The 26,222-nt window shown below is 33.3% G+C and overlaps 1 protein-coding gene across 8 annotated transcripts in view; it reads right to left on the bottom strand.

Moving 5' to 3' along the window:
* The window catches only part of RAP1GDS1 (Rap1 GTPase-GDP dissociation stimulator 1), a 130,558-nt gene that overhangs the window by 82,016 nt on the left and 22,320 nt on the right, over positions 1-26,222 (bottom strand). For 4 of the 8 annotated variants that reach the window (XM_019741118.3, XM_074323294.2, XM_019741120.3 and 1 more), the window contains exon 2: positions 19,028-19,138. In XM_019741118.3, coding sequence (XP_019596677.3) covers positions 19,028-19,138 — 111 coding nt within the window. The remainder of the gene's footprint in view (positions 1-19,027; positions 19,139-26,222) is intronic. The other 4 variants (XM_074323298.2, XM_019741119.3, XM_019741122.3 and 1 more) reach the window with 1 other exon arrangement.

Here is a 26,222-nt window from a genome sequence, read left to right as displayed (position 1 = left end):
ATATAATCTGGTTTTTCATATAAAACTGATCTACAATTTAGAAAAACCTAACAGGAATTCTATTTACCTGTTAGCATGTGGATTTCTATAGATTCAGAATTTAAATTAAACATCTGGGAATTACGTTCTTTCCTTAGCATGAAAACCAAGAACCAAATACTGCTTATCACTAAACCACCACTGTCCAATAAATAATTACAAAGTTTCAGCCTCATTTCATATATAATTTCTGCACTGGCATTATATTGCATCTCAACTGCATATTTATCTGTGAAACTAAAAGATGTTCTCAGATATCTGTGATTATCCTTGAAATGATTTTAAAAGAGGACTGAGAGTAAGAGGTTAAGTGTTTGCTGGTCCAAATGAAGGGCCACTTGTAAAAAAAAGCATGCACTGTGCTCAGGGAGTCTTTAAAAAAAGATAGGTTTTTCATTATATTTAGCCAGACTGCTATTGACATTTAACTACACTCCTCTTAAATGTCTTCAGGACTCAATTCAATACCTTTTTCGCCCTTCACATTTAGGTGCGGTCATAAAAATGTTTGAGTATGCCCACAAATTACAGGCGGCTGGCAGTCCCTGAATTTTGAAAGACCCATATATGATGGGCAATTGCTATTCTAAAATAGTATCTGTAGGAGCCACTACAGGAGTCATATTCATCACAGCAGCCCTTGCAGTGCTGCTGGCACTCATTCTGTCCCTGCGGTCCTATGTCCACACTCCACCTGACCTCCCAATGGCAACAGGCAGCTTAGTTATGAAACTGCCAGTAACAGAAAGAAAAAGTGGCCAATTGGGTCAGAACAACTTGAAACAAGACTAAATCAAGAAGCTAGACTACGATGCCATGTGGGGAGCAGCTAAAGCATGACTCAGAACTTCTCAAGGCCAATACCCTGGTAGAAGCGAGGGAGTAGGCAGAATGGGAAGGAACTCATAATTTAAGATATGGCTTGAGAAAGGCTAAAATTCCCAACAAAGCTGCCAAATAAATACATTAAAATAATTGACTTTAAATACCAATAGGGGGTTTTCAGGTATACTACTACAATAAGCAGAATTTATGATGTTACGTTAACATACAGACTTCATGAGGATAAAGTAATGAAAAGCACTTGATAACCACTTTATTACAAACTCCAAGTTAGAAAAACAAAAATAATGACTGCTATCACTATGACTCTCTTAGATTAAAACGTATTTAGACAGATTGACAGTATTGTTTTAAAGTAATAAAAAATGTTTGAAGTGTTGTTTAGTTATGGATGGGAACAGGAAAAAACTGGTATCCTTATATTACACGTCCAAGGGAGCTTCTGACAGACTGTGAAGAAAAGACTCAGATTTGGGATTGATTGCAAGCACCAGGGCTATGACTCAAAGCGCCACGTGTACCCTTGTTTCTGGGGAACCATGTAGAGGGTAAATTTTTAGAATAAGGTGTTAACTAGAGACCTGGTCCTGTGCCCAGACAATCTGATTCAAACCCAAAGCTGCATTTACTACCACAGAGACAAGTCTCAAATCTTCTCTCATTTTATCCTACTGAAAACAAAGCATTTGTTTTCATATACCATAAATACCTCAAATTTAACATTCCCCAAATCCAATTTATCCTCTTTTCTTTAAATTCATTCTAGTCTCTCAATGAAAGGTAGGAAACCCATCTAAGCCAGAAGCCCTAGAATGATCACAAATTTTTCTCTTTCAGTAAATGCCTTTCTACCACCCACATTTAATCAGAATGTAAGTTCCACAGATTCCATCTCACTAGCATCTTACACATCTATGCTTTCTTTTCTACATTTATGCTATTTCACGTTCTTAGGTCTGACCTTTGTTAAACCCAACTTCCTCAAGAATCTCCCTAAGTCTAGCCACACCCCTTTCCAGCACGCCTGTCATCTACAAAGCTACCAAATAAACTTCTGGAAATGCAAATTTTATGTTACTCTTCCATTTTAAATCTCTAATCCTCCATAACTGCTTTTAACTAAACATTCAAGCACATTCATAATATTTCCCCACCCTATCTCCTGATACTCCTCCACTGACATCCCACTCTCTAGCCACATTAAATTCCTTAGAGTAACTCAAATCTATCTTCTTACTTCATACTTCCTTACCGCATATGTTCCCTCTCAGAAATGTCACACACACCCCTACCACCTCAGCTGATTCCTATTCAGACTCACAGTGCCCTCCTTTAAAGGTACCTGACTGATATCTGACTACCATAAAAATGCTATGTTAAATTTTTATTGAAAGGATTTTTTTTTAATTGGAAAGCATTTTCAAACATATTATCTCTTAACTTTTAAAACAAGTCATGTGAGATAGGCCTGATAGGTTCTGTTTTCTTCATACCACAAATAAGGCCATAAGATAAAATTATATTGGAAAAGGAACAAGAATCCAGTTTTTCTGAATTCCTAGTCCACTGCTTTTCCTATCATAACTGTTACTTAGAAGATATATGGTGATGGAACTATCTTGACCAGATTTGCCAAGTTATTATATAAAATAATTTTTCATTTCACGTATTTTACAGGAGTAAGAACTACAGTGGGGCAACTGAGTGATAAAGGGATGTATAGTATTTTAAGATAGATAAATTAAGGCAGTGATTGAAGAAGGGAAAGGCAACTGAGTATAGTCAAAGTGAAGCAGGTTCAAAAAGATTTAAAACACATAAGAGGAATATGCTAAGATTAAAGTTAAGGGCCTGACAAATGAGAAATTGTTTGTAAAGGAAAATGGAAGTATATGAAGTAGAGCAGGGGGAAATTAATAAAATAATATTTCTTTCACCGATGAGACCCTTTTTAACCCGTTAAGGATTTTAAGCAAATAAAAGGAACATGAGATGCAGGAAAGAAAAAGATGTATACAGTCATGAAAAAAAAGAGTACAGAACAAAGACCCATTTTACACAATGACTCACTATCAGAAACAGGTCATACTAAAAGATTAAGTTGTGAGAGTCATTTTATAAAATTACAATAAATGATTTTGACAGTCTTGCAGTCATTTCACTTCCAGGGATAATGTGAGCTGTGGGAGTTGGAGAAGTTATGTGTTTGGAAATCGTCACACTAGAATAAGCAGGGAGACCAGCTTGTTCGACTATTTTCTTTAAAATTACTAGGTCATAAAATTATTTTCTTTAAAAGTAACTAGGTCATAAAGTAGTTACTAAAAAATTAAGTGTTGTATGGTTAAAAAATAAAAGAAAGATATTTACTGAGAAAATAAACACCAGGAGGAATTGTGTTAATGATTGTGGTAAAAGCAGAGTATATAACTAGAATCATCCACCTAGTAGAAGTTAAAAATAATTACTGACAATATGGTCCCTGTAGTAAATGTGGATTTGCTCACTTCATACTAAGAGAATGAGGACATAGTAAAACACACATAGTAAAGAATATTTTCAGTAAAAGACCCATCTTCATCCTACGGTGAAATACCTTGGGGGGAAATATGAAGTAAACAAAGCTAAAGAGATCTGGCATCTGTAGGATTCTTTGAAGTCCTTAATTTGTTAATGTTTACCATAAGCCTACAGGATTATATACTGTTTTTCAAATAAATTATTTCCTAATAGAGTATCTTAAAAAAAAAAAAAAAAAAGAGTGATCCAAAGAACCAACATCATAAGGAGATACTACTCTATACAAACAAGTCAATATGATGCAAAATTTACTCTACCTTTCTAGAAAAACAAAAACAGACAACAAATAGATACATAGAAAAGGAAAATAAGTTAAGGAGCCACTTAAACTCAACATTGCTGTAATCTTGGCCAAAGGAAACAGTTAAATAGCTCACAGTATCATCTTAAATTAAGACGTAATTAAGAAATGTCCAACAATAGATGACACCTATTGTGGTCTAGCCAAAAGAACATTAATTAATCATTAAAAAAATATTTAACATCATGGGTAAATGCTCAAAAATGTTTTTAAAAAATGGAACCTACATTTACATGGCATAATTCAAATTTTATAAAATAAAACAATTATAATAAATTATTTTTTCTATTTTCAAAATTGTATACAATATGCTTGATTTTATAAAAAGAAAATCTACTTTAAACCAGTATATATCAGGACATACCACAAGTAATAGAAATTACTGTATTATACTCCAATAGAGGAATTTATTAGCTCACACTTCACATAATTGTAAAGTCTATAAGAAGAGTGAGCTTCATGAATGCTTTCATCAGGGCTCCTGCTCCATTTCTCTGAAGTTTCCTCACTCTTCCGTGTGTTGGCATTATCAGACTAGTTCATATCATGGTAGAAAAATGGCTTAAATTCTAAGTATTATAGGCAAGCAACACAGATACCTTTTCTCTCCAGACCTCCCCACACACATATAGAAAAGGCCAAAAGTACATGGTTAACACCAACTGAGCCATCTGAATTACTGAGTTTGGTCAGATGGTCAGATGAATGCCACACCATGTACTGATTGGGGTAGGCCTAAACAAATCTCAGTGAATGGACCTGGCAACCTAGAGAATGGCGAAGAGATTCATTTCACTTAAAAACAAAAAAACAACAAAAAAAAGGAGGGGGTGGGCAGAGACTCTCAAGTAACAGTAAAGAAACAAAGAAAATAAATACTATAGAAACACAGGGCATAAAAGCAGCAAAGAACAGATCAAGATCTGTAGCAATTTGCTTTATTAAAAAAACTCAATGAAAGAGAAAGCAAATCCAAGTAAAACCATGTTGGCTTAAGTTTTAAGTTCTGTGGAAGCTGAAAAGTTTTGTTTTGTGGAAGTAGATTACAATTTCCTTTCAAATATAATCCTAGAGAACAGAAATTCAAAGCTATCAAGTGAGGCTCAAGAAAGAGATAAGAATGGGGAAGCAAAAAACAGGTATCATTAATCAAGAATGAATTTGATGTTAATTTCCCAAAGGTTAAGAAAAAAACAAAACACTTCAGAACACATGACTTAATGCTGAAATGATAAAGAATCAATAATTTTATGTAAGCTTTTGGTAGAAGTTTTTAACAGGGAGAAGGACTAAGTTATACGCTGTGACACTGGAGTTATTGACTATAAGAGATTATTAGAAAATTGAATATTTTAGAAAGTGTGTGTTTGGGAGACTGAAGAATAAACTCCTATTCTGAGAAACAAATGGAAGAAATACCAAACCAAAGCACTTCAAGAAAAATAAGATTGCCAGATGAAATAGTAATTGTTACACAATAAGTCATGAAAGACTTTGAAGAGATAATAAATGACTATTTTATTTTTGTTTGAAGATATCAAGAGTATGGATGGCAAAAGAGCCAGTTGGTAAAAAGCTGGTAATTCTATTAAAAAAAAAAAAAAAAAAGTCTAGCATTACAACTGCGCTAAAAAGAGAGAATCAAGTATAAACTTTTCAAAACAGCTCTTCTCAATATACAACAAAACCCATCAACCCTAAACTAAAACCATAATCTACCAAAAAAGGGAGTAAGTATGTATGTTGAATTTAATTATTGCTGATAAAACAATAACTAAATAATGGCTCTTAAAATATACATGATGTTGAAAACCTATCAGTAAACCAACAGACATTAAATCATGAAATGAAAGCTGTGAGGAAATGTATACCATATTTATTGAGAAACTTCTTTCCTTAAGAAACATACGTGCTAATGAGGGAGCATAGTATCACCATTACCCATACATTCAAGTACACTGTTAACTTTTGAGAGGTTTCATAAATATTCAAAAGAAAGTTACTGGATTCATTTAATGCACTGACTCAGCATTAAATACTTAGTATCTACCATGTGCTAGGCAAATGGCCAACAAGATACATACCTTGGCTTCAAAGAGTTTATAACTTAGTGAAGGAGTTTGTAGTTTCAATCAGTTGATAAAATACCACAACAGACATAATGTAGAGACACTGAATCTAGTGTAGACTTCCATCTGCCTCATCTTCTTGGTCATTCATTGTTTTAGACTCTCATATCCTACAGAGAACTATGATTTTCTGTACTTTGTTCCTTTGTAGGTCCATACTAGGATGGAAGCTAGACTAGGTAAGATATTTACCCAGAATTGGCTTGAATTGGGGTTCAAGTGCATAATCAGATATCAGGGTGGAAGTAACAGCATGGAGCACAAAGTCTGTTAATATCACTAGAATACTCACCACAATCCTTGGGTCCTTACATTACCTGGGTAAAGTACACTGTATTTTCAAAATCCAGTATTCCCTAATCCTGCTCATCAAACTCCCTCCCTCCCCAAATACTCACACACAATGCTGAATTGTTTTCAAGTTGTTCGAACCTATTTAGTAGTTGAAGATTTGGAAGTAGGTAAGATCATACAAGGAAAAATGTATTTTTACAAAGTCCCTACTATGCTGGGAATAAAGAAGATACAAATCATATACTCAGAGAGCTGTCTAGAAAGAGTATAGTAAATGATCACAATTCAACGTGACTGATACCATCATGGGGGTTATGTACAATGTACATAACCTAAGCACAGCTCTGTGAAGATCAAGGAAATTTTCATAAACAAAATAACATTTGAGCTGAGTTTTGAAAGATAATAAAGCATATTCTAAGCAGTAAAGGAGAAAAATATATTCTACAAAGAAAGAATATGGAAAAGCATCACTAGCTGAGGCTAGAGACCCTAAATTTGTAATAGCAACATTCTATACTACTGGATGGTTTTTGTTTGCTTGTCTGTTTTGTTTTTGTTTTTTTTGCCAGCAGCTGAAGGCTATCAAAATCGAGACCGGAAAAGGTAGATGGTTGGTATTATCCAAAGTTTGATGAAAAAGCAGGTAGCAAAAGAAGAAGAAGAACAGTGTATCTGTAAAACACTTATTTAACTATCAGGGCCCAAGTGAAATGTCAGTTCTTCTATGACACTTTGAAACTCTTACAACTAGGAGTTGAATCCAGCTCTGTTTCTCCAAAACTTTGTAATCAGCACTATTACATATTGTATTATACTGTTTTAAAATGTATCAATTACTTGTCTATCCAGGGCAAGGTACCTACTAATTCATGGTGATACCCAATTAATGCTAGTTGAATAGAATTGCCCTGCACTTAAGAACTTCATAACTAAATAAATGAAAAATGAATATACAAATAATACACATTGAAATAAGTTCGAATAGGGGAATGTATAAACTTTTATAGAATACTAAAGATGGAGCAACTGAGTTACATTTATTGATGTTGTAGTAGTTACAATTACTTCTAACAGAAAAAAAGAACTGAGCTTATAAGATGGCCTTATATTTTAAAAATAGTCTCATCAAGAATGAAAATCTTTTGTAGAATTTCCAATTACAAGCTCATGCAGAGACTAAACTTTTCACTTTGCATTAAGCTAATCAAGCCTTAGATTGTTTTTTCAAAGCAAACATATGCAAAAATGTTCTTTAAACCTTAAGAAATCACTGTAGAAAATTACCTTGCCTTTATGTTATCCCTCCCACATGCACATATCAGCAAGATGAATAATCTACAACTAAGTTAGGATGAGCCAAATGAAAACATTCTGTTTGCTCCTTTAGTACAATAAGATGTGTATCACTTAACTATGGAATGAAAAGTACAAGCATCTAAAATGAACTCACTTCACAGAACATTGTGTGCTAAAACCTAGACTTTGAATCCTTATGTTTCTATTAAAAAAATGCCATTACTTTGCCTTTTCGAGCCTCAATATGCGGTTTACCACCACGAATGTTAAAAAGTAGGTCATGAAAAACCTCAGTAAAATCAATGATAGATTCTTGTGTATAAAGTACTGCTACCAATGGCATCATTCCTCATTCCCAGTTATTCCAACTATTATGCCACACAATCCACTTTGATACGTTAGTAGAATATATATTCCATTTGTGATAGTTACTTTTACGTGTCAACCTGGCTGGGCCAAGGTGCTCAGATATTTAGTCATTATTCTGGATGTTTCTGTGAGGGTGATTTTGCATGAGATTAACTTTAACATTTAAATCCGCAGAATCTGAGTACAGCAGATTGCCCTCCCCAATGTGCGCGGACCTCAGCAAGTCAGGTGAAGGCAGGAGTGGAACAAAAGACTGACATCCTTAACAAACAATGCTACCCCCACCACGCCCTCCCCAAAAGCAAGCGGTAACTCTGATAGCAGATCACCTTCAACTTTGACAGCAACATCAGCAATTCCCTTGGTTTCCAACCTGCCAGGCCACCCTGTGGAGTTAGGACTTGCCAGGCTCCGTAATTGAGTGAGCCAGCTCCTTAAAATCTCTCTCTAGTGTACGTATGTGTATAGTTAGTAATAGAATAATGATGTACTGGTTACTAGACTTAGAAATGTGTAATGCATCATGGTGATAGCTATGTAATAAGGTATATAAGTGTCTAATCACTATGTTGTGTACCTGAAACTAATATAATATTGTTTGCCAACTGTAATTTTTTAACATAATTCAGTCAACAACTGAAGAGGATAGTTTTAAAACGTTGAAGTACTGGACTCGTAATTTCCTGTTGCCTTTTGTTCTTTTATGATTATTTCTTTTGATTTGACAATAAATCAAATACATGTACTCCTATCAGACATTGAACATCTCTTTATTACAGCACTTATGATAAATTAAAATTTTACATTTCAGTCTCCAACACAGAATAATGAGCTTCTGAGGGCAGGGACTAAATTTCTGCCATTATTAGGAGATAGTTTGGGACATGCAAAATAAATACTCAGTGTTGAATACATGAATGAAGGAGGCCTGAAAATGGGGAGATGTGCCATCTAAATCTTCACCGCAACAAAGTGTGACATTACTATACAAAATGTTCCAAATCTAACTTTAAACTAGGCATTTGACATTTAACCAAAGCAGTATGACATATCATGGCAGTACTGACTCAACTGAATAGCACTGAATATGGCACATAATAGTTTTGTCCTTAGTATTTTTCATTAAGATTTACTGTATAGAAAATAGAAAATAATGTAGTATCTTATATTCAGTTAGGAAGATATATTTCTGACTTAGCATACATTTCTTCAATTTCTTTTTAATGTCCTTCTAAAAAGCGTTTCTTAATTTGGGGCCTTTTCCATTTCTTGTCTGTTCTTCTCTTTGACTGCTTCAAGCAAAGAGTCATCTTTTACTCTCTATTTTGTCTTTAATATTATGACTATTTTCCCTATTTCAATTTTGCAGATGGTCATTAATATTCACATACATTCATAATAAAAAATGAAAATCACAGTAAATAATAAGTAACAATGAAAAATGAAATAATTTTGCTTTTATTAACTCAGTATAAAACATTCCCATGGTATGATATCTCTCCTAGTTTTAAAATAATGGATAAATTATAGATTTGTGTGAATTAAGATTCACACAAAATCAAACTCCAAAAAAAGCCCCAAATTTACTCCATTTACCTAGGCATTTGACATTTAACCAAAGGTTTGCTTATTATAAACAAACCTTAAAATAATAAAAAATGGTTGATATTTACTGATATTTTCTGGCTGGTGTTTCTTTTTTCCCCTAAGTCAAATGTTACAAACTTTTAAAATGTTACAAACTCTTTAACACCAAATAGTTAAAACAATTTTTTAATTTATAAAAGTTTATATTCATATTTCATTAAATCCTGAAATACCAAAATTCACATGACATTACGAATTCACTAAGAGGAATCTATGTAAAGCTAAATTAAAATAAAGTGAAAAAAATCATAAAAAATCAGTTTACATTTTCAGGGTTGAATAACATAAACAAATGAACAAAAAATAAATACCTAAATTTATAGCTATAGACATAATTAGAAGGCTAATATGATATGACTTTGTAATTGCAAACAAAGAATTTTCTGGGAGAAAAATTAATGCCTTACTAACTATAGTTTTGAATCTATGGGGGCTATATATTACTAAATTAAGAAATATCCTGTAGTGTTTATTGGACCATTTGATAATCATTCATTTTAAAATACATAATTCATATTATTAATTTTATTTATTATTTAGGTACTAATTCTCACTAGGTAAATATCCATCCTTGAATAACACAGAGGAAGATATAAATTATACTGAACCTTAGTAACAGACTAAATGACCTTGACTCTGAGACAGTAAAAACTACGTTGAACGTTCCATCCTTAAAAAAACTTCCTCTAGTATTAATGCTTCCCCCAAATAATTTTATTATAAACAAACCTTAAAATAATAAAAAATGGTTGATATTTACTGTTTTTAATATTGATTAGGCTAAGGATTTATGTTTTAAAGGTACCCACTCTTGATTTTTTAAAATTATTCTTTAATTAAGACTATTTTCTTAACACAAAAAGGACTTTTACATTAAATCAAGAGGTGTTATATTGAACTGATGAAGCATTAGAAGGGCTGCCATTAATATCAGAAGCTAAAATAAGATACTATTCATATTACTGTTATTTATTATTTAGCTGGAAGTTCAAGCCAACACAACAGTCAACTATAGTCACAAGGGAAAGGAAACAAAAATACTACTTTTTATATGTTCTGATTGCAAATCCTAAGAGAACTAGCTAAAAAATTTATTTTAACTAGTAAGGGAGTTCAGAAGGTAGTTGGAAAAAGTAACAATGGAAAAAGCAATATAGCTTTACAAATTGATCTCCAACGACAACTACTTAAAAATCATAATGGGAAAAAATCCATTTGCAACAACCACCAAAAAATGTAAAATACATAGGAATACTTTAAAGAAGAATGTATAGAAAGCATATGAACCAAACTATACAATCTGAGACATAAAAAGAAAACTTGAAAAAAGATAAATGTTCTTAGATTGACAGACAAAATATTAAGAAGTTTTTAGTTCTTTCCAAATTAATTTACAGCTTATTCCAATTCCAATAGGATTTTTCAGCAATGTGACAAAGTATTTCTAAAACTTCTCTGATATAACAAATCCATGAAAATAAAAATGTTTGACAGACAGATTTTATAAAGAAAAACTTCCTCTACAGAACTGTCATAGTTAAAATAGCATGGTAGTAACACAATAATAGACACAGATTAATAGAATAGAATAAAGCCCCCAAACTCGTCCAATTATATTAAGTAGTTATTATCTGATAAAAGGAGCATCATCAACCAATAAGGAATAGAGTAAAGGATACAAGGTGCTGGGAAAATTGACTGTCTAGAAAAAAATTAGATTTTCACCTTATACTATGTGTCAAAATAAATTACTGAACATAATAAAATCAAATAATTACAATAACAAGGTATATATATTTTATGTAGAAGTCTCTATTAGGAAAAATGATTCATTTATAGATTCCAAAATCTATTTAATGGTGAAACTTTAATCTTTCTTTTACAATGCCAAATGGGTAATCAGGAAATCTGAATTACAAGAGGTAAAAATGAAAGCATTTAGATCATGTAAGAAAGCTTTCCAGACGAAACAATCGTCATGGACGATCAAGTGCTATAGGAGATAAAAAGGAGTATGATAACTGCCCACACCTTTAATAAATATCAGGTTCAAACATTGAAGACACTAAAAACAGGCTAATTTAAGTAATCTAATTATTATTTATGCTGTTTTCCTTTAAATACCAAACTATACATTTCTGTTGAAAATAAATAATTCTTATTCAGATACTTATTAACTCACTTCCAATTCATCATACCAATTGAAAGTCCAATTTACAAGCCTCGTATTCTTAGGCACATTCAGGACCCTGGGTTAGTGTTTCCTTGATTGGAGAACCAGTTAACACGTTGCGTACGGCGGGGTTTAAATCCCCCATACCCTTCTGTTCCGGCAGGTTTTTAAAAGAAACTACTTTAAAATGCACTCTTCTCTTTAAAGCGTAAATGCTTCTATGTCATTTATTATTTTTCTATGGAATTTTTTTAGGATTTACTCACCTATGATGTTAGTAATCCCTCCTGGTGTGATACTGCAGAAAGCAGCTTCCTTTGTGCAGTGGGACACGGCAAAAATTGCATATATACCGAGTTTCACTTCTCACTTTTTTTGACGCGCACACTTTACACACCTGTGTGTGATATTTTTTCTTCCCTCTTCCCACTATGGGCTCCAGATGATACGTGGCCAAATCTCCCGAGAGCCTGGCCGGATTGTCTTCATGTGGGCCCGCTGCGTAGGCACTTTCACAGCTGGTTCCCTATCGCCACTTGTCTCACCTCCCTGTCTTGGCCTCTCACTGCTCTCTGCCCAATCTTTTGAAATTCTCGTTATCCGTCCTTAACGCATGGCTCAGAAAAAAACGAAGATTCTCGTGATCCGTACGCAACGTGTTAACATCAATCAAATATATGGCCACAGAAGACCAACAGCTAGCTATAGATGCAGTTAACATGGAACCTGTTGAAAAAGAATGTTAGGAAGACACAGCGGCACGAACCCCCCACTTCTCCCTCAACAATAACTTAAAGTGTAGTCCTCAGTGATAGTCAACACTGGTACTACAAATATTGAGGGTGGTAGATCTTTTTCAGTGTATATTTGGCATACAGCATCACTTCAAATCACATTTCTCTTACCTATTTTAGTCTTTGTTAGGAACATAAGTTTTTCAAATTTAGCAAACTTAAGAAGTAAAAATAGTAACATTTATTAGCTAATGTTAGAAAACCCAGATCCTCTGCCAGTGTTTCAATCACATACTACAAATACCAATGGAGGTTTATCTCCTTCTGGAGACTGCACATAATGAGAGTTTTTTTCTTTTTCGCCTCTTATGAAGTATAGTGCTTAGAAGCATATCGGAGGGCAAAGAGCACCCAATATCGCAGTTATATCTTGCTTCTGTTATTAATTTCATGTCCTGTGAGAGACTTGAAGATGGTCTTTCTCATTCTTTAAATCAGATTCAATCAAACCTTTCCGTGATCCCTTTTCTACAAACTCCTAAATATGAATATATTTGGACATACACTCCTTTCTGCTTTTGACTAAGCACACAGAACATATCTGGGAGCCTATATGCTACTTCTTTCTTAGAATCTAAACCTACAGGAATAAACCTAAGGTTCATTATTTTAAGTGTTCTGTTTTTAAAATGTCCTCTCCTACACTGAATAACCCGACTATATTTTATTGGTGATGATGATGATTTTCTTTCTAAATTGCATTTTCCATCACATCATACTGGTTGGCCCAACCCTTAAACCTGCTTTGATCAGTCAACACCCACAATTCCAGAGATAATGGCCTATAAAGCTGCAATAGAAATCAAGAAATATTTTACAAAATTTTAAAAATGAGATTCTATATGTAACCAATATTTTAAAAACTTAATGAGGTATTTTTCATTTTTTGGTACTAGGTCTTTGAACTCTAATATGTATTTTACACTTGCAGTATATCTAAATTTAGATGAGCCTCATTTCAAAAGGTTCAACAGCTATCAAGAGAATGAATGCTGCATAGTACAGCACGAGTTTGGAAGATTCCTCTGGAAGGCTAATGAGTATAGTGTCTTGTGGGTTCTTCCAAGTTTAACAGTGTTTTTTTTTTTATTAAATTTATTGGGGTGACAATTGTTAGTAAAATTACATAGATTTCAGGTGTACAATTCTGTATTACATCATCTATAAATCCCATTGTGTGTTCATCACCCAGAGTCAGTTCTCCTTCCATCACCATATATTTGATCCCCCTTACCTTCATCAACCCCCCCGACCCCCCCAACAGTGTTTTTTATAGTCTTGATACCTACTGAGCACCTTGGCTCTATATAAAATTCTCATTCCTTGAGTTTTCTGAAAATACTGTTCCAATACTGAATTGTTTTGTATATTGCTATTGAGAAGTCTGACGCTAATCTGATTTTCTTCCCTTTTTAAATCGCTTGATTTTTTTGTATAGAGACCCTGAGGATTTTTCCTTTGTACTTATTTTTACCTTTAAACCTAAAATTTTTCTAGACTATGTCTTTGAATTGACAGTTCCATGTCAATTTTTGCAAGTACATGGTAGGCCCTTTCAACGTGTAAATTCTGGTCTTCCTTTATTTCAGCGAAGTTCATAGCTCTAAATATTAGCTGTTTCATTGTTTGTTTGTTTTTTCTCTTAAAGACTCCAATTATAGGCATGCTGGATCTTTCTGCCTACCATCTATATCAATCATTTTCTCTCTGATCTTTTATTTTAACTCGTCTGTCCGTTTTCCTCAATGTTCCTTATTAGATTTTCAGTCAATTCTGTTCTTCCTTGGTACCTTGTAATTTAGTTTTACTTTCTAAAATGATCCAGCTTTTTTCTTTAATTTCTTCTAGTCAACTCTTTAGTTCACACCTTCCTGGTATATATCCAGTTGTGTTCCAGGTTTCTGAATTTCTTACTTGAGGGTTTTTCTTTTCGTATCTGCAAAGGCTTAAGGATGCTTAATATAGGTCATGATGCTTTGTTAGTAATAACTGCTTTGTGGTTGGTTTAGGAGAAAAACTTTTAATAGGTAAAATGTTTGACTCTTATTTTCTGCTTTGTTTCTTGTAGCATCTTTGCAATTTCCTATTCAGTGCATAGTTTTTCTTTTGCTTACTAAGCAATGATAGTTGTATGCAGTAGAAGTAAACATTTGAGATGAATAGCTAGGTTTCTAAGTTCAAAAGCTCCCTCTTTTGAACTTAAACCAAAGAGATTATTAGTGTGTATTCTAATTTTACAGTTTTGTTTCTACAGAACATTTAATTTCCCCCTCTGGCTTCCTTCTTTCTCTTTACCATCAAATCTATAAGGGAGAACAATTTCATCCCCAAACGGGCACTCCCCTGATCTGTTGCCTAGGGTCCCGTGTACTTTTTAAGTCTCTTCCTTTTGATTTCCCAACAGCCAATGCTCTAATAGAATCTAAGACCAAATCTTAGCATTTTCTCACCAAAGTACTCGTAGGTCTTTTTATTTCTAAAAGCAATTGTAATTGTGTACTATCGCTCCTGGGCTCCTGCTTCAATCCGTTTGCTTCTCACGTTTTAAATGTTAGTCGCTGCAGTCTTCACTGAACACTCTCAATAATGGGCTCTGAAGCTGAGTAGGCTAGATTTGTATATTTATTTCTCCACTGAATAATTTGAAGTTCCTAATCTGTCTCCTAGGTAGGCTGAAGGAATAGGTTATGGTTAGTTGGTTTTACATGATCTCTTTGTTGATATGTATGAATTTTTAGAGAATGTGTGGGAAAAAATCAAGATTTAGGTGGACGCCACTATTCTATGGCAATCCAGGAGTCTTGATTCATCAAGAATTGTCAATGTATTCTTAATTAAATATTTCTCTAGTCTCTTCTATTCTTCAAATACTACATTTATTTAGTAAAAACTGAAGCTTGGGTAATTTATGATTAGCACCAGTCATAAACCCTCATGGGCAATAAATGCAATAACTAAAAGAGCCACATGATACAAAAATATATATGAAGGAAGTGAACAACATAATGAATTCAGCTTTCAAAGGAAACATATTACTTCTGTGATGCATTTGATAACTTAGGATAAAAAAGTGAAATCTAGGTATTACTATGAAAGGATTTAGTGAAATAATTTTTCATTTCCACTTACACAGCACCAGGCTTTCATGCTCAGTGATTGTTGATTGAACATAAAAATAGTTGATAATAAGTTTCAAAGTCTCTTACTAAAGAAATAACTTTGGTACCTGATGATAAGTCTATTCAGAAATATTAAAGGCATAAAGCAGACTAAAAGCAAATGACAACACATAATTCTTACTGTTAGAGAAGCTTCATAGAGTAACCGATATTAGCAGTTTGTTTGTGTACAATATCTAATAGTTGTGCTTAGGAGTAGAGCCTAGAAGGGAGCCAAAAATCAATATAATGAACAAAGTAAAGAACGAGGGCTAAGAAATAAGAATTCAACAGGTAGGTGAGTATTATGACATAAAGTTAGGAATGTGGAACTAGACACTAAATACTTTTCATCGAAGTAAATATTCTAATTTTAGATTATAATCATTTGTAATATACAATTCGAATATACTAAATTCCCACAGTATAAAAATGTTTAAAGCATAATTTCTTTCCTTTCAGAAATGTCCTTTCTAATGATAGCTTAGTAGATTATAAAATAAAATTTTAAGTTTAGATTCCCATTACACACATTACCATCTTATCTTGTTCAGATTGGAGAATTATTTCTTGATGAGGCACAATCCTGGTGCAGCGGTATTTCTAGTTAAAACATCTGACACTAAGGAAAAACTATGAAACTAAAAGGTCTCTGTGTAAAAAACAAAACCAAAACCAAAAACTAGTACAGATTCACCTAAGTTAGGTGTTTTATAATTTTACTTTTAAGAGGAGAAAAATAGCAATGGAACAATCACTTTATTCAGGGAAGAACTACGGAAAATAAACACTTTACTGGTATTTTTACTTTTTTCTTGTTTAAAAGCCAGAGGCTAATGTTATAAAATATATCAGTAAATACCTATAAAATAAATATACCAGTCTACAGATCAAGGGGAAAAAAAGATTTATATATTACCTTCCTCTTTACTACTAACAATTTGAAACTATTTCAAAGAAAAAGCAAAACTTTAAGACAATATTAAAACCTAGCTTCTGCATACACTTGCACATTCTATAAACTCAGCAAAAAAGTTGCACTTTACGTAGAATGTAATTTTTTATTAAATCCAAACTGATTCTGCCACAGCAAAGCAAGTAATGTTATAGGATGTTTCCTTATCCTTTAAATGGTGATGATAATACCTCCTCTTGAGCATATAGGAAAGATTAAGATAACAGACCCAAGTCCAGTGCTGAGAACACAGTAGGTGCTCGATCAATGACAGATATCACTCTTAAGTAAAAGACTGGACATCTGCATGAACTCTCTCCTCCTATGTCAAATCTTTTGTGTCAATCGTCTTAGATGTAAGGACACAAATTTTGATATAGATTCTTAAAAAGACATTCCTTTCATTATCTTCCTGGGGAGTCAACAGTTATAATGGTAGAGTTTATTGTGTTTATTAATATCTTTTAGTTGTTTCGTCTTAGTAGCTCATGACAAATAATTTCAAGACCATTTTAAACAAATGAGTTCAATGAGTAAGTCCGCAGTGGGTCTCAAATTTAACCCAACAATTACATACTTTGCAATATTTCTTGAATCTGTTCTTTAAAAAGTTAATAACCTTTTGCTTCCTTTTTCCACTTATCTTCTTCATCTCTCTGTCTACCAGGAGAGGACTGAGCAACCCTCCACCAAGGACATCTCCACCAGTCCTTTAGCTCCTGAACAAATGGTCCACTTAGAAAATTCTACTTCTTTCTGAATAGAGAAATAAAACTGGGCCGTTAAAAACAAATGTTATAATAAAACAACTCTTCAAAAAAAATGAACTTGAGAAGGTGGCCGGATGGCTCAGTTGGTTAGAGCATGAACTCTGAACAACAGGGTTGCCTGTTTGATTCCCACATGGGCCAGTGAGCTGCGCCCTCCACAACTAGATTGAAGGACAACGACTTGGAGCTGATGGGCCCTGGAGAAACACACTGTTCCCCAATATTCCCCAATAAAATTTAAAACAAACAAACAAACAAAAAAAAAAAACAAGACTGGTTGGATAAAGTCATGTGTCTTTATTAAAAAAACAATGAACTTTTGAGATACTCAATTTACTTAGACTAATTACGTGATTATGTATATCTGCCTATGTAGGCATGTGTGAAAATCAGGTCATCACATGGTGCTTTCTAATCCTTTAGACCAATGCTATCCAAAGGAAGTTTCTGTGATCACAGAAATGGTTTATATCTGTGATCCTCAATAAGGCAGTCACTAGCCAAATAGTGATACTGAAAAGACTAAGGAACTTAATTTTTAATTTAATTTAATTTTTAGACTTAAATAACCACATGTATCTACTACAATGGATAACACAGCCTTGGACATTCTCCATGCTTGTTCTTTTTCTTTACTACCATGAGCCTTATTCAGAAGCTCTTACTGAATTCCTGTTTTAAACAACTCTTCTCTGTTATTCCTAAGATTAAATAGCTTGACAGAGTTACAATCTCAAAAGCAAAGAGAATTACTAAAAAAGAATTTCAAAACTGGCTTTAAAATGTGCTTTTTGATGGAGTGCTACAATCAATTATTCTAGATTTTCTAATCAGTTTACTAAAAAAATAAAAAAATAACACATATATCTCTTGAATGCTTGAAATTGAAACTTTTAACAATATGTATACTTTCTCCTGAATTCTTTGCCACCTACATAAGTAGTCCCAGGATAAGATGATGGAGTAATGAAAAACAAGTATAGTGCAAACCATAGCAAGACCAAGCAGAATTAAGGGAACGAATGAAAATCATTCTGTACCTGTCTATTCACTGTCATAATACAGAAATCAATGAACAGAAATATGATGGATCAAATGCAATACAACGTGTTTGTCAATGAGTTGTATGTATAATCATCTGTAGCATTATTTACCATACCACCAAAGATCAAGACTTACCTAAATTTTAAGGGATTTTTGAAGACTGCTAATGAGTCTTGCCAATTAAAACTAAGCACACACATTATTTTAAAATAAAATTATTAAAAAGGTGGCCATAAGAGGTCAGAAAAAAAATTGTTTTAAGCTCCCCTTTGTTTCTCCTCCCCAATCTCCCCACAAATAAACACGGTCTTTTTTTGAAGAAAAGGTGTTAAGAAAATAGGTGTTGAGCACCACTACAGCGCTTATCTGTTAGGAATGAAATAATGGCCTCTCTCTGGGACTGGTATTAATGTCATCACTAACAATCAATTCCTCCTTTCTTCTGCTTATCAACTCGACTTTCAGTACCTTGGGGGTGGATATGCGGGGTAGGAGGGTGGAACATGTACAACAACTTCTGTATTCAGGGATAGAATTCAAAAGAATTCAAGTTATGTGATAAACTCCATACCAATTTCAGAATGACTGCTGATTTTGTTGTTTGGCATTTGAGTAAATATAATGAAACTTACTATTTTGAGCCAGGGCTTGAAGCAGACAGTCCAAGCATCCTTCTAAACTATCCTCAGTTCTGTCAACAGCTGTTATCTTCAGCTTCTTCAAGGTATCACTGAGATTATCTGCTTATGGAATTAAAAAAAGAAATCAGAAACCTCACTAAGCATATGGCCATTATATGTTACATGACACACGGTTACGACTAACAGGCAAAGGGAACTCATTATAGTGAGTTAACTTTCACATGCATTCCAAAATAGCAAAGGACTGTGTACTATTACACATTTTTAAAATGAAATTTTATCCATTTAACTCAGATATGAAATATTCATCCTGTATATGTAAGATACCAGGAATATTCCACAGATTGTCACAGAACATCTTTTTCAGCATTCTTATACCTTATTTAGCTTGTTCAGGAAACCACTCATAGTTTACTGAAAAAAACTAAAGTCCACCAAAAAACACTGGATAGCTTTGCAAATAGTATTTTGTTTCATTTTATGCTTCTTCTGTTGTAGTTTAAAGACATAAAATATCAATGAAGGTTTACAAAAGTCTCAGAATAATATGAACTAAAATTATACAAAGTCAGATAACTGTAAAACCTACTTTAACACTACCAATTGAAAAACACTTCAAATCAAAATATTGATTTAAGCCAAAACATGTACATTTTGGATTATAAAACTATGCTCTCCTCCTAAATTATATGGGGATTCCTCTAGACCACAGATAATCAAAATCTTAATACAGAATTGTACACCTGAAATCTAATTGTCAACCCAATAAATTTTAAAAAAAATTATTCAGGATCCTAAAGAGTTTTTTTTACATCAATTATTTCTACTGATATTTAACATACTAAAATTTAAAAGTGAGACTTTTTAAGATTTTAGTAATTCATTTAAATCTAACAATTATAAAACTATTATCTGATAACAATATTTTAATGAAAAATAACTATTTCAAAAACAAAAAAATTTATTGAAAAGGATGGTATTATTCTACAAATATTCATCATATCTGCCTTAACAGAAGTGGATTCTCGTATCTGGTTCTACACTCAATCTTTTGTAATTTGTTGTTTTGGTTGAGTAGATGAAGAACATTCAGCCTCATCACAGACAGATGGTGCCAAAAAATATATATACACACTTTAAGAAAGGAAAAACCTATTAAAATTGTAATACTCAATACACACCTCTAACAAAAGATGAACACAAGTCAGGTTTGACTTCTGCAATTAAAAGAGGTGCTCAAAGTGGTTACCATCAGCGTCCAGACACCTCTGATTACAGCGAACTACTGCTTGAGCAACGTTGACCAAAGTGATCACTTGTATACATTTTTTTGGCACCCCCGTTATATACATCGTTGAAGGGAGTGCATTCTACTAGCATTTTCAGATAATCATAGCTAATCTTTGGTACTACACCAAAACTTAACAAGTGGTAGTTTTTTAAAGGTTAGTTGCCATGTGACATCTGAAACAATCTTAATGAAAATTTCCAATTATTACATTAAAATTTATTGCTCTCTTTCACTTTGAACAGTTTATGCATGCAAGATAATTATCATCAATACATTGGTCGTTAAAAAAATTAAGTCACAGAGTTATGCATAGTTTCCAAACATTGACAAATTTCATTGTATTATTTCAAAATTTCGCATTTGTTAATATCATCACTAATCTTATTAAAAGACTCTTTAAGTAATGGGAAGTGGTCAAGCTCAAGGTGATACAAATCTTCCAAATTTCTAATTTTTTCTTAAAAACTCCAATTTTATCACCAGCAACAAATACTGTCCAGTTCTTTTTCTTAAAAGACAAATTAACTTCATTCATTTCTGAGAAAATGTGTGCCAAATACGAAAAATGTTAGTTCTTCTGAAAAAAAAAACACAAGTTACTCCATTAACAAAAAGTACTTCAGCCAGCATACAACTCAAATATCTGAACAAGTGCTTTTCATCAAAACCACCAGCAGATTTTGCAATGTAATGAAAGTGTTTTATAGGTACTTACCATTTCATCAAATAGCATATTTTTAATATGTACACAAAGGTTAAGATTTAAAAAAAAAAAAAAAATTTACTTCCTGCTTTGTCATAGACATTCTTAATTGAAACTGGTGTTTTTCACTTCAAGTATAGATGGTGAAGAATACCATAACTACTAGCACAGTTTGGTGCTACTACTACCCTAATTCACACAGACTAAAGCATGGGCCATTTGTTACCCACAGCTGCTTTTGCACCATTGTCACTGCAAATGTCAACACAGTGAAAAAGACAAATGATGTATTATGCAAATAGTTTTGACTTCATTGACACCCCAATAGGATACCAAGGACTTCCCCCCCCCCCCCCCATTCCCCAGGATTGCTGCTCTTATATTAGAATTTCAGGCATTTCCTCACTTCAAAGTAAGGTATACATTTCAATAGACTTTTGTGCATTACCAGCTCATAATAATTCTAAAAATATAATGGAATCCCCTGTTATAAAATGAGAAATTATTTTCTGTGTCAACCCAGGAAAAAGTAGCCTTAAAAATGTACATCAAACACTGACACATGCTCTAGTGATTGATGCCTAGTATAAACTATGACTAATCCAGTAATCCTACATTTTATTAAAACTCTCAGGTTATCGTTCACAACCAAAGCTAGTATTTATCTCCTTAAGAGGAACTAGATAGTTTTGAGAAATTTATTTTTTTCTAAAGAAAAAGAAAACTACATATGTTTCCCTTCTATAAGCTAAAAATAACTTGTCAGCATCGTATGTCAGGTATACTTGTTAAATCTTATTAAATAGATATTAGTTGATTTTTCTGAAATAAAGTGTAAATAATGTGTAATATCTAAGTTCATATTATTAAAAGTAATAAAAAGTAATCATCACCACACTGAGAAAAAAATAACATTTATAATGTTAGTCAAATTATAGCAATTTATCAAAACTACCAGTCAACAGGTAATAAAAGCAGTTAGGACTTATTTAGTACGACCCATACTCGCATTTAGGCCTTTTCTATCTATTCCTTCCTCTCTCTCATCCGCTGTGTTCCCTCCTTGCCATCCCCTCCTCAAGTCTCAGCCTAGAGGTCACCACTCCAGAGACCATCCTTGCCCATTCTAAGTCTTCTCCTCTTCCTTAACCCTCCAGGGTCATTCTCCATCACTGCACTCATCTCCACAGCACTATTCACAATTTGTAATTATATTTTTTGTTTAACTTTTCATGTATGCTGCGCCACTATACTGTATGGAGCACCTTGTCAGCTCCAGTAGTCTCCCCCTTATCTGCAGTTTCACTTTTTGGTTCATTTATTCATGGTCAACTGCAGTCCAAAACCTTTAAATGGAAAATTCCCAAAATAAACCATTCATAAATTTTAAATTGCAATTTTTCTGAATAGCCTGATGAAATCTTTCACCTTCCCACTCCATCCCACCGCGGACATGAATCATCCCTTTGTGCAGCTGTCCACACTGTATGCTCCCTGTCCATTAGTCACTTAGTAGCCACCTTGGTTATCAGATCGACTTTCACGGCATCGCAGTGTTTTTGTGCTCAAGTAACCCTTATTTTACTTAATGATTGTCCCAAAGCTGAGATATGCCAAAGAGAAGACATAAAGTGCTTCCTTTAAGTGAAAAGGTGAGTACAGTACAGGAAGATGTTTTGAGAGAGAGATCACATCCATATAACTATATTGGAGTATATTGTTATAATTTTCTATTTCATTATTAGTTACTGTTGTATGTATCTACTTTATAAATTAAACTTTATCATAGATATGCATGTATAGGAAAAAAACATAGTAATATATATATATATATAGGGTTCAGTACTATCCTTGGTTTAGGCATCCACTGGTGGTCTTGGAACATATCCCCCTCAGATGTATACTGTATAGTCATTGCATTATACCTATCCCTTGGCCTATAGGAGGTACACAGTAGGTATTCATTAACTGACTAAATAAGGGAATGAATTTCTCATTTGCAGAAAGCTGTCTAGTTACCATCCTTTGTATCATACAACTTAAGAGCCCAAGTGTGCCAATAGGGAAAGGAAGGTAAATGTCACCTGTTAAGCACCTTCTATATGTTCTATATTATTAAAAGCATAAATACAGGATCTTACATTTAAAGATAGGAAGCGATCAGTGAAGCCAACTAAACTATTTAAGACTATATAGTACATAACTAAAAACTACATAGAACATTCCACTTTTAAAAGATTTGTAATCAGTAAAAAATCATTCAGTCTCTCCATGGGAATAATTATATGCCTATTAATGATGTGATATCTTTTTAGGGAAAGTTTTTTTAAAATTCTTTATCTAGAGACAACCAAAGCTATCAGCATGATTATTATGAATTTAATATGATTTTAAGCATTTTAAATGAACTAACAGGTTAGTACTTAAAGAATTCTTACTGTGATCAGTTTATAAAGTGTTAGAATGTTCTTTGTGTTAATTGGAATAGTGATTACATGAGTATATACATTTGTCAAAGCTCATCAAACTGTACATTTTAAATCCTGTACATTTAGTTTGTGTGAATTATGCGTCAATTTTAAAAGAGTATGTTGGTAAATAAAATGATTGGGGAGGGAACTCCTTTCCCATTGGCCTCAAGCTTCCTTATGGAGGAATTCTATTACAGTGACACTTCTGGTCATTTCTGCCTCCTTAGTTGGCAACTGCCCACCAACCATCTCCATTTTACAGGAGAAGAATGATTTATCTGATGAATAAGTTGAAAAAGAAGAACTGGACATACATGGCTCAGCCGCTCTTGGGTTCCGAATCTTTTTGAAGAGTCAAGAATTCTCTGTTCTTCCATATCTTTGGCTGTCCAGTTGTACCAGTGCAAAATTAGTAAATATACCTAACTCAGTGTTGAAGTATTAGCCGTGTCTTTGTGACTCTACAAATGAGCCCTGTCCTTCATTTTAGGCCTTCTCAATTTCAAAGCAGTTATTTTTAATTCAATCTGAAGACTCATTTGCTTATATCTTCAGTGATTTTGAACTTGGGTAAAATAAAGAGGGTATTATTTTTTGGGTGAAATACAGAGGGTATTATATCCCACAAACCATGACAGTGTATCTCAATAGTGAATCTTTATCATCCAAATTTTTTATGTAAATCTAGATTTCTATATTTATATTTACTTATGATTTAAGACATTGAAATTGTTCTAATAGAAAATTTCTCAGCTTCTGGCTGGTAGTGGGGGGCAGTAAGTATACAATGATCATTTTCATGAGAGGTTCTAGTACTAAGAAGCATTAATAACCAAAATAAATTTTTTTCTTAATGAATACTCTCTTTCCTATATGACAGCATATGATCTACTTGGCCTTCTTAAAGAAAATATGTAGTCTTCAAAGAGTTAAAGTAAAATAGAATTGGTCATTAATTCTGCATCTCCAACTTAACCATTTTATCACTCTTCAAACCAGAATCTAACCAAGTCCTCCAAAAGTCTCTAAAAATTACTCTGGCAAAGGTCTTAAATGTTATCTTGGCAAATCCAATGGATTTTTCTCAATCCCCTTACTTGTTTATCTTTGTAGAAACAGATTTCTTCCTTTTTTGATACACTTTCTCTTAACTTCAAACACCAGTCTCCAAACATCTGTTCTTGGCCTTTTCTACCTGCCCCTTTAGTGTCAGTGTGACCTTGGTCTTGCCCAAAGCCTCTTCTCTTCCTGCATAACACATATATGTCCAGCAGAGTCTTAGAACGGTGTTCTGGCTTTCCTTCTGTCCTTCTTTCCTTTTTCCAGCTGGACAGATAACTTCCTTTATCTATCCAGCTACCTACCTATCAATGTAAAGAATTGCCACATTTTAGGCCTTGTTAAATTTAGATAGAATCTGACTGCAACTTCTGATGACCCGTCAGCACTCCAGCTCTCATTCCAAGCATTTCCTCTTGGAAGCCCTTGTTAAAGATATAAAGACAGCTGTATTTTCCTGCTGGAACTTTCAAACATGCTCACCAAGCCCTTTCTTTTCTCTTAGAATCCTGTACACCATTAGGCACCAGAGGCTCTTTATGGTCTAATCTCTCTGTTCCATAAGCCAGAAACTCCATTTACTGGTCTAAGTGTACGCTGCAATTGAAGACTTTTGGTAAGACCTAAAAGTTTATAGCTATTAGTTCTTCTCTTTTCTTAATATCAATCTAAGAAAAATAATGAAAAAGGGCAAGCCTATTTTTATATTTAAATAACTAGACTATAAAAGTGTTTCAGATAATCACCATCATCAAAAAAATATACTTGACTGCAAGCAAAAACTGTCCCAAAGGGCCAGTCTCAATATAAACCCAGTGTCATGATCAGATAGCAAGTCCTAAAATCCCTTATGCTATGCATGGCAGCACAATTTTAAAAGTTTCTCTTCCTTGCAGGTATTATCTCGAAATGGTACATTTAGTTTCAAGGTTATCGGATCTAAAAATACAGTATAAATTTTAAAATAGTAATTCATTCTGTCACTTTAGTAGATGGATGGAAGACAGATAGATGTCTAATATCTCTTGACAATTATACCATTATTGATGATAAAACTCATTTGGAGACAAGTACTGCTAAGATCTGTTCATCTTCCTTCAAATGTCACTCAATATTTTCTAAATATACAGCCACTCAATAATAGTAATATTCTAAAAAAGAGATTAAGAGTTTCTTGCCATTGAAGCGAATATAATTTTCATGTAAATACCTAGTAGCAAAGCTTTAATAACATGATGATACATACCAAATTAAATGAAAAATTATTTTTATACTAACATGATTTTCGAGCACCTAGAATGTAGCCAATACATGACTGGACGCATTTCAAATTCATCTCAAAATGAATGTCGTTAAGTCAATTTGAGGCAACTGGCTTAGGGAGCTGGAAATAACAACAATCTCTCCTGAATATTATATTTCACTTATCTAAATGGTTTAGTATTTGACAGATGAAACTATTTTAAAAGCTTGCCTAGTAGTGTAGGAATAAATTATTTTGGCTAGCATGACAATGGAAAGAATTGTATTTAAAAATTATAACAGTATATTGTAATCCAGTTTTCTCTCTTATTGTTTTGTTTAATGTATCTTTATAGACTTAGTACTGAACCAGGTCTAAAATCTAGAACATTTCACAAAGTAGTCTATTGAGTCTTCCAT

The sequence above is a fragment of the Rhinolophus sinicus genome, chromosome 1, assembly GCF_057876585.1.
Source record: "Rhinolophus sinicus isolate RSI-liver-muscle chromosome 1, RSI-T2T, whole genome shotgun sequence".
Classification (NCBI taxonomy): domain Eukaryota; kingdom Metazoa; phylum Chordata; class Mammalia; order Chiroptera; family Rhinolophidae; genus Rhinolophus; species Rhinolophus sinicus.
The sequence above is the reverse complement of the archived record's forward strand: the minus strand, read 5'-3'. Positions and strand labels throughout refer to the sequence as shown.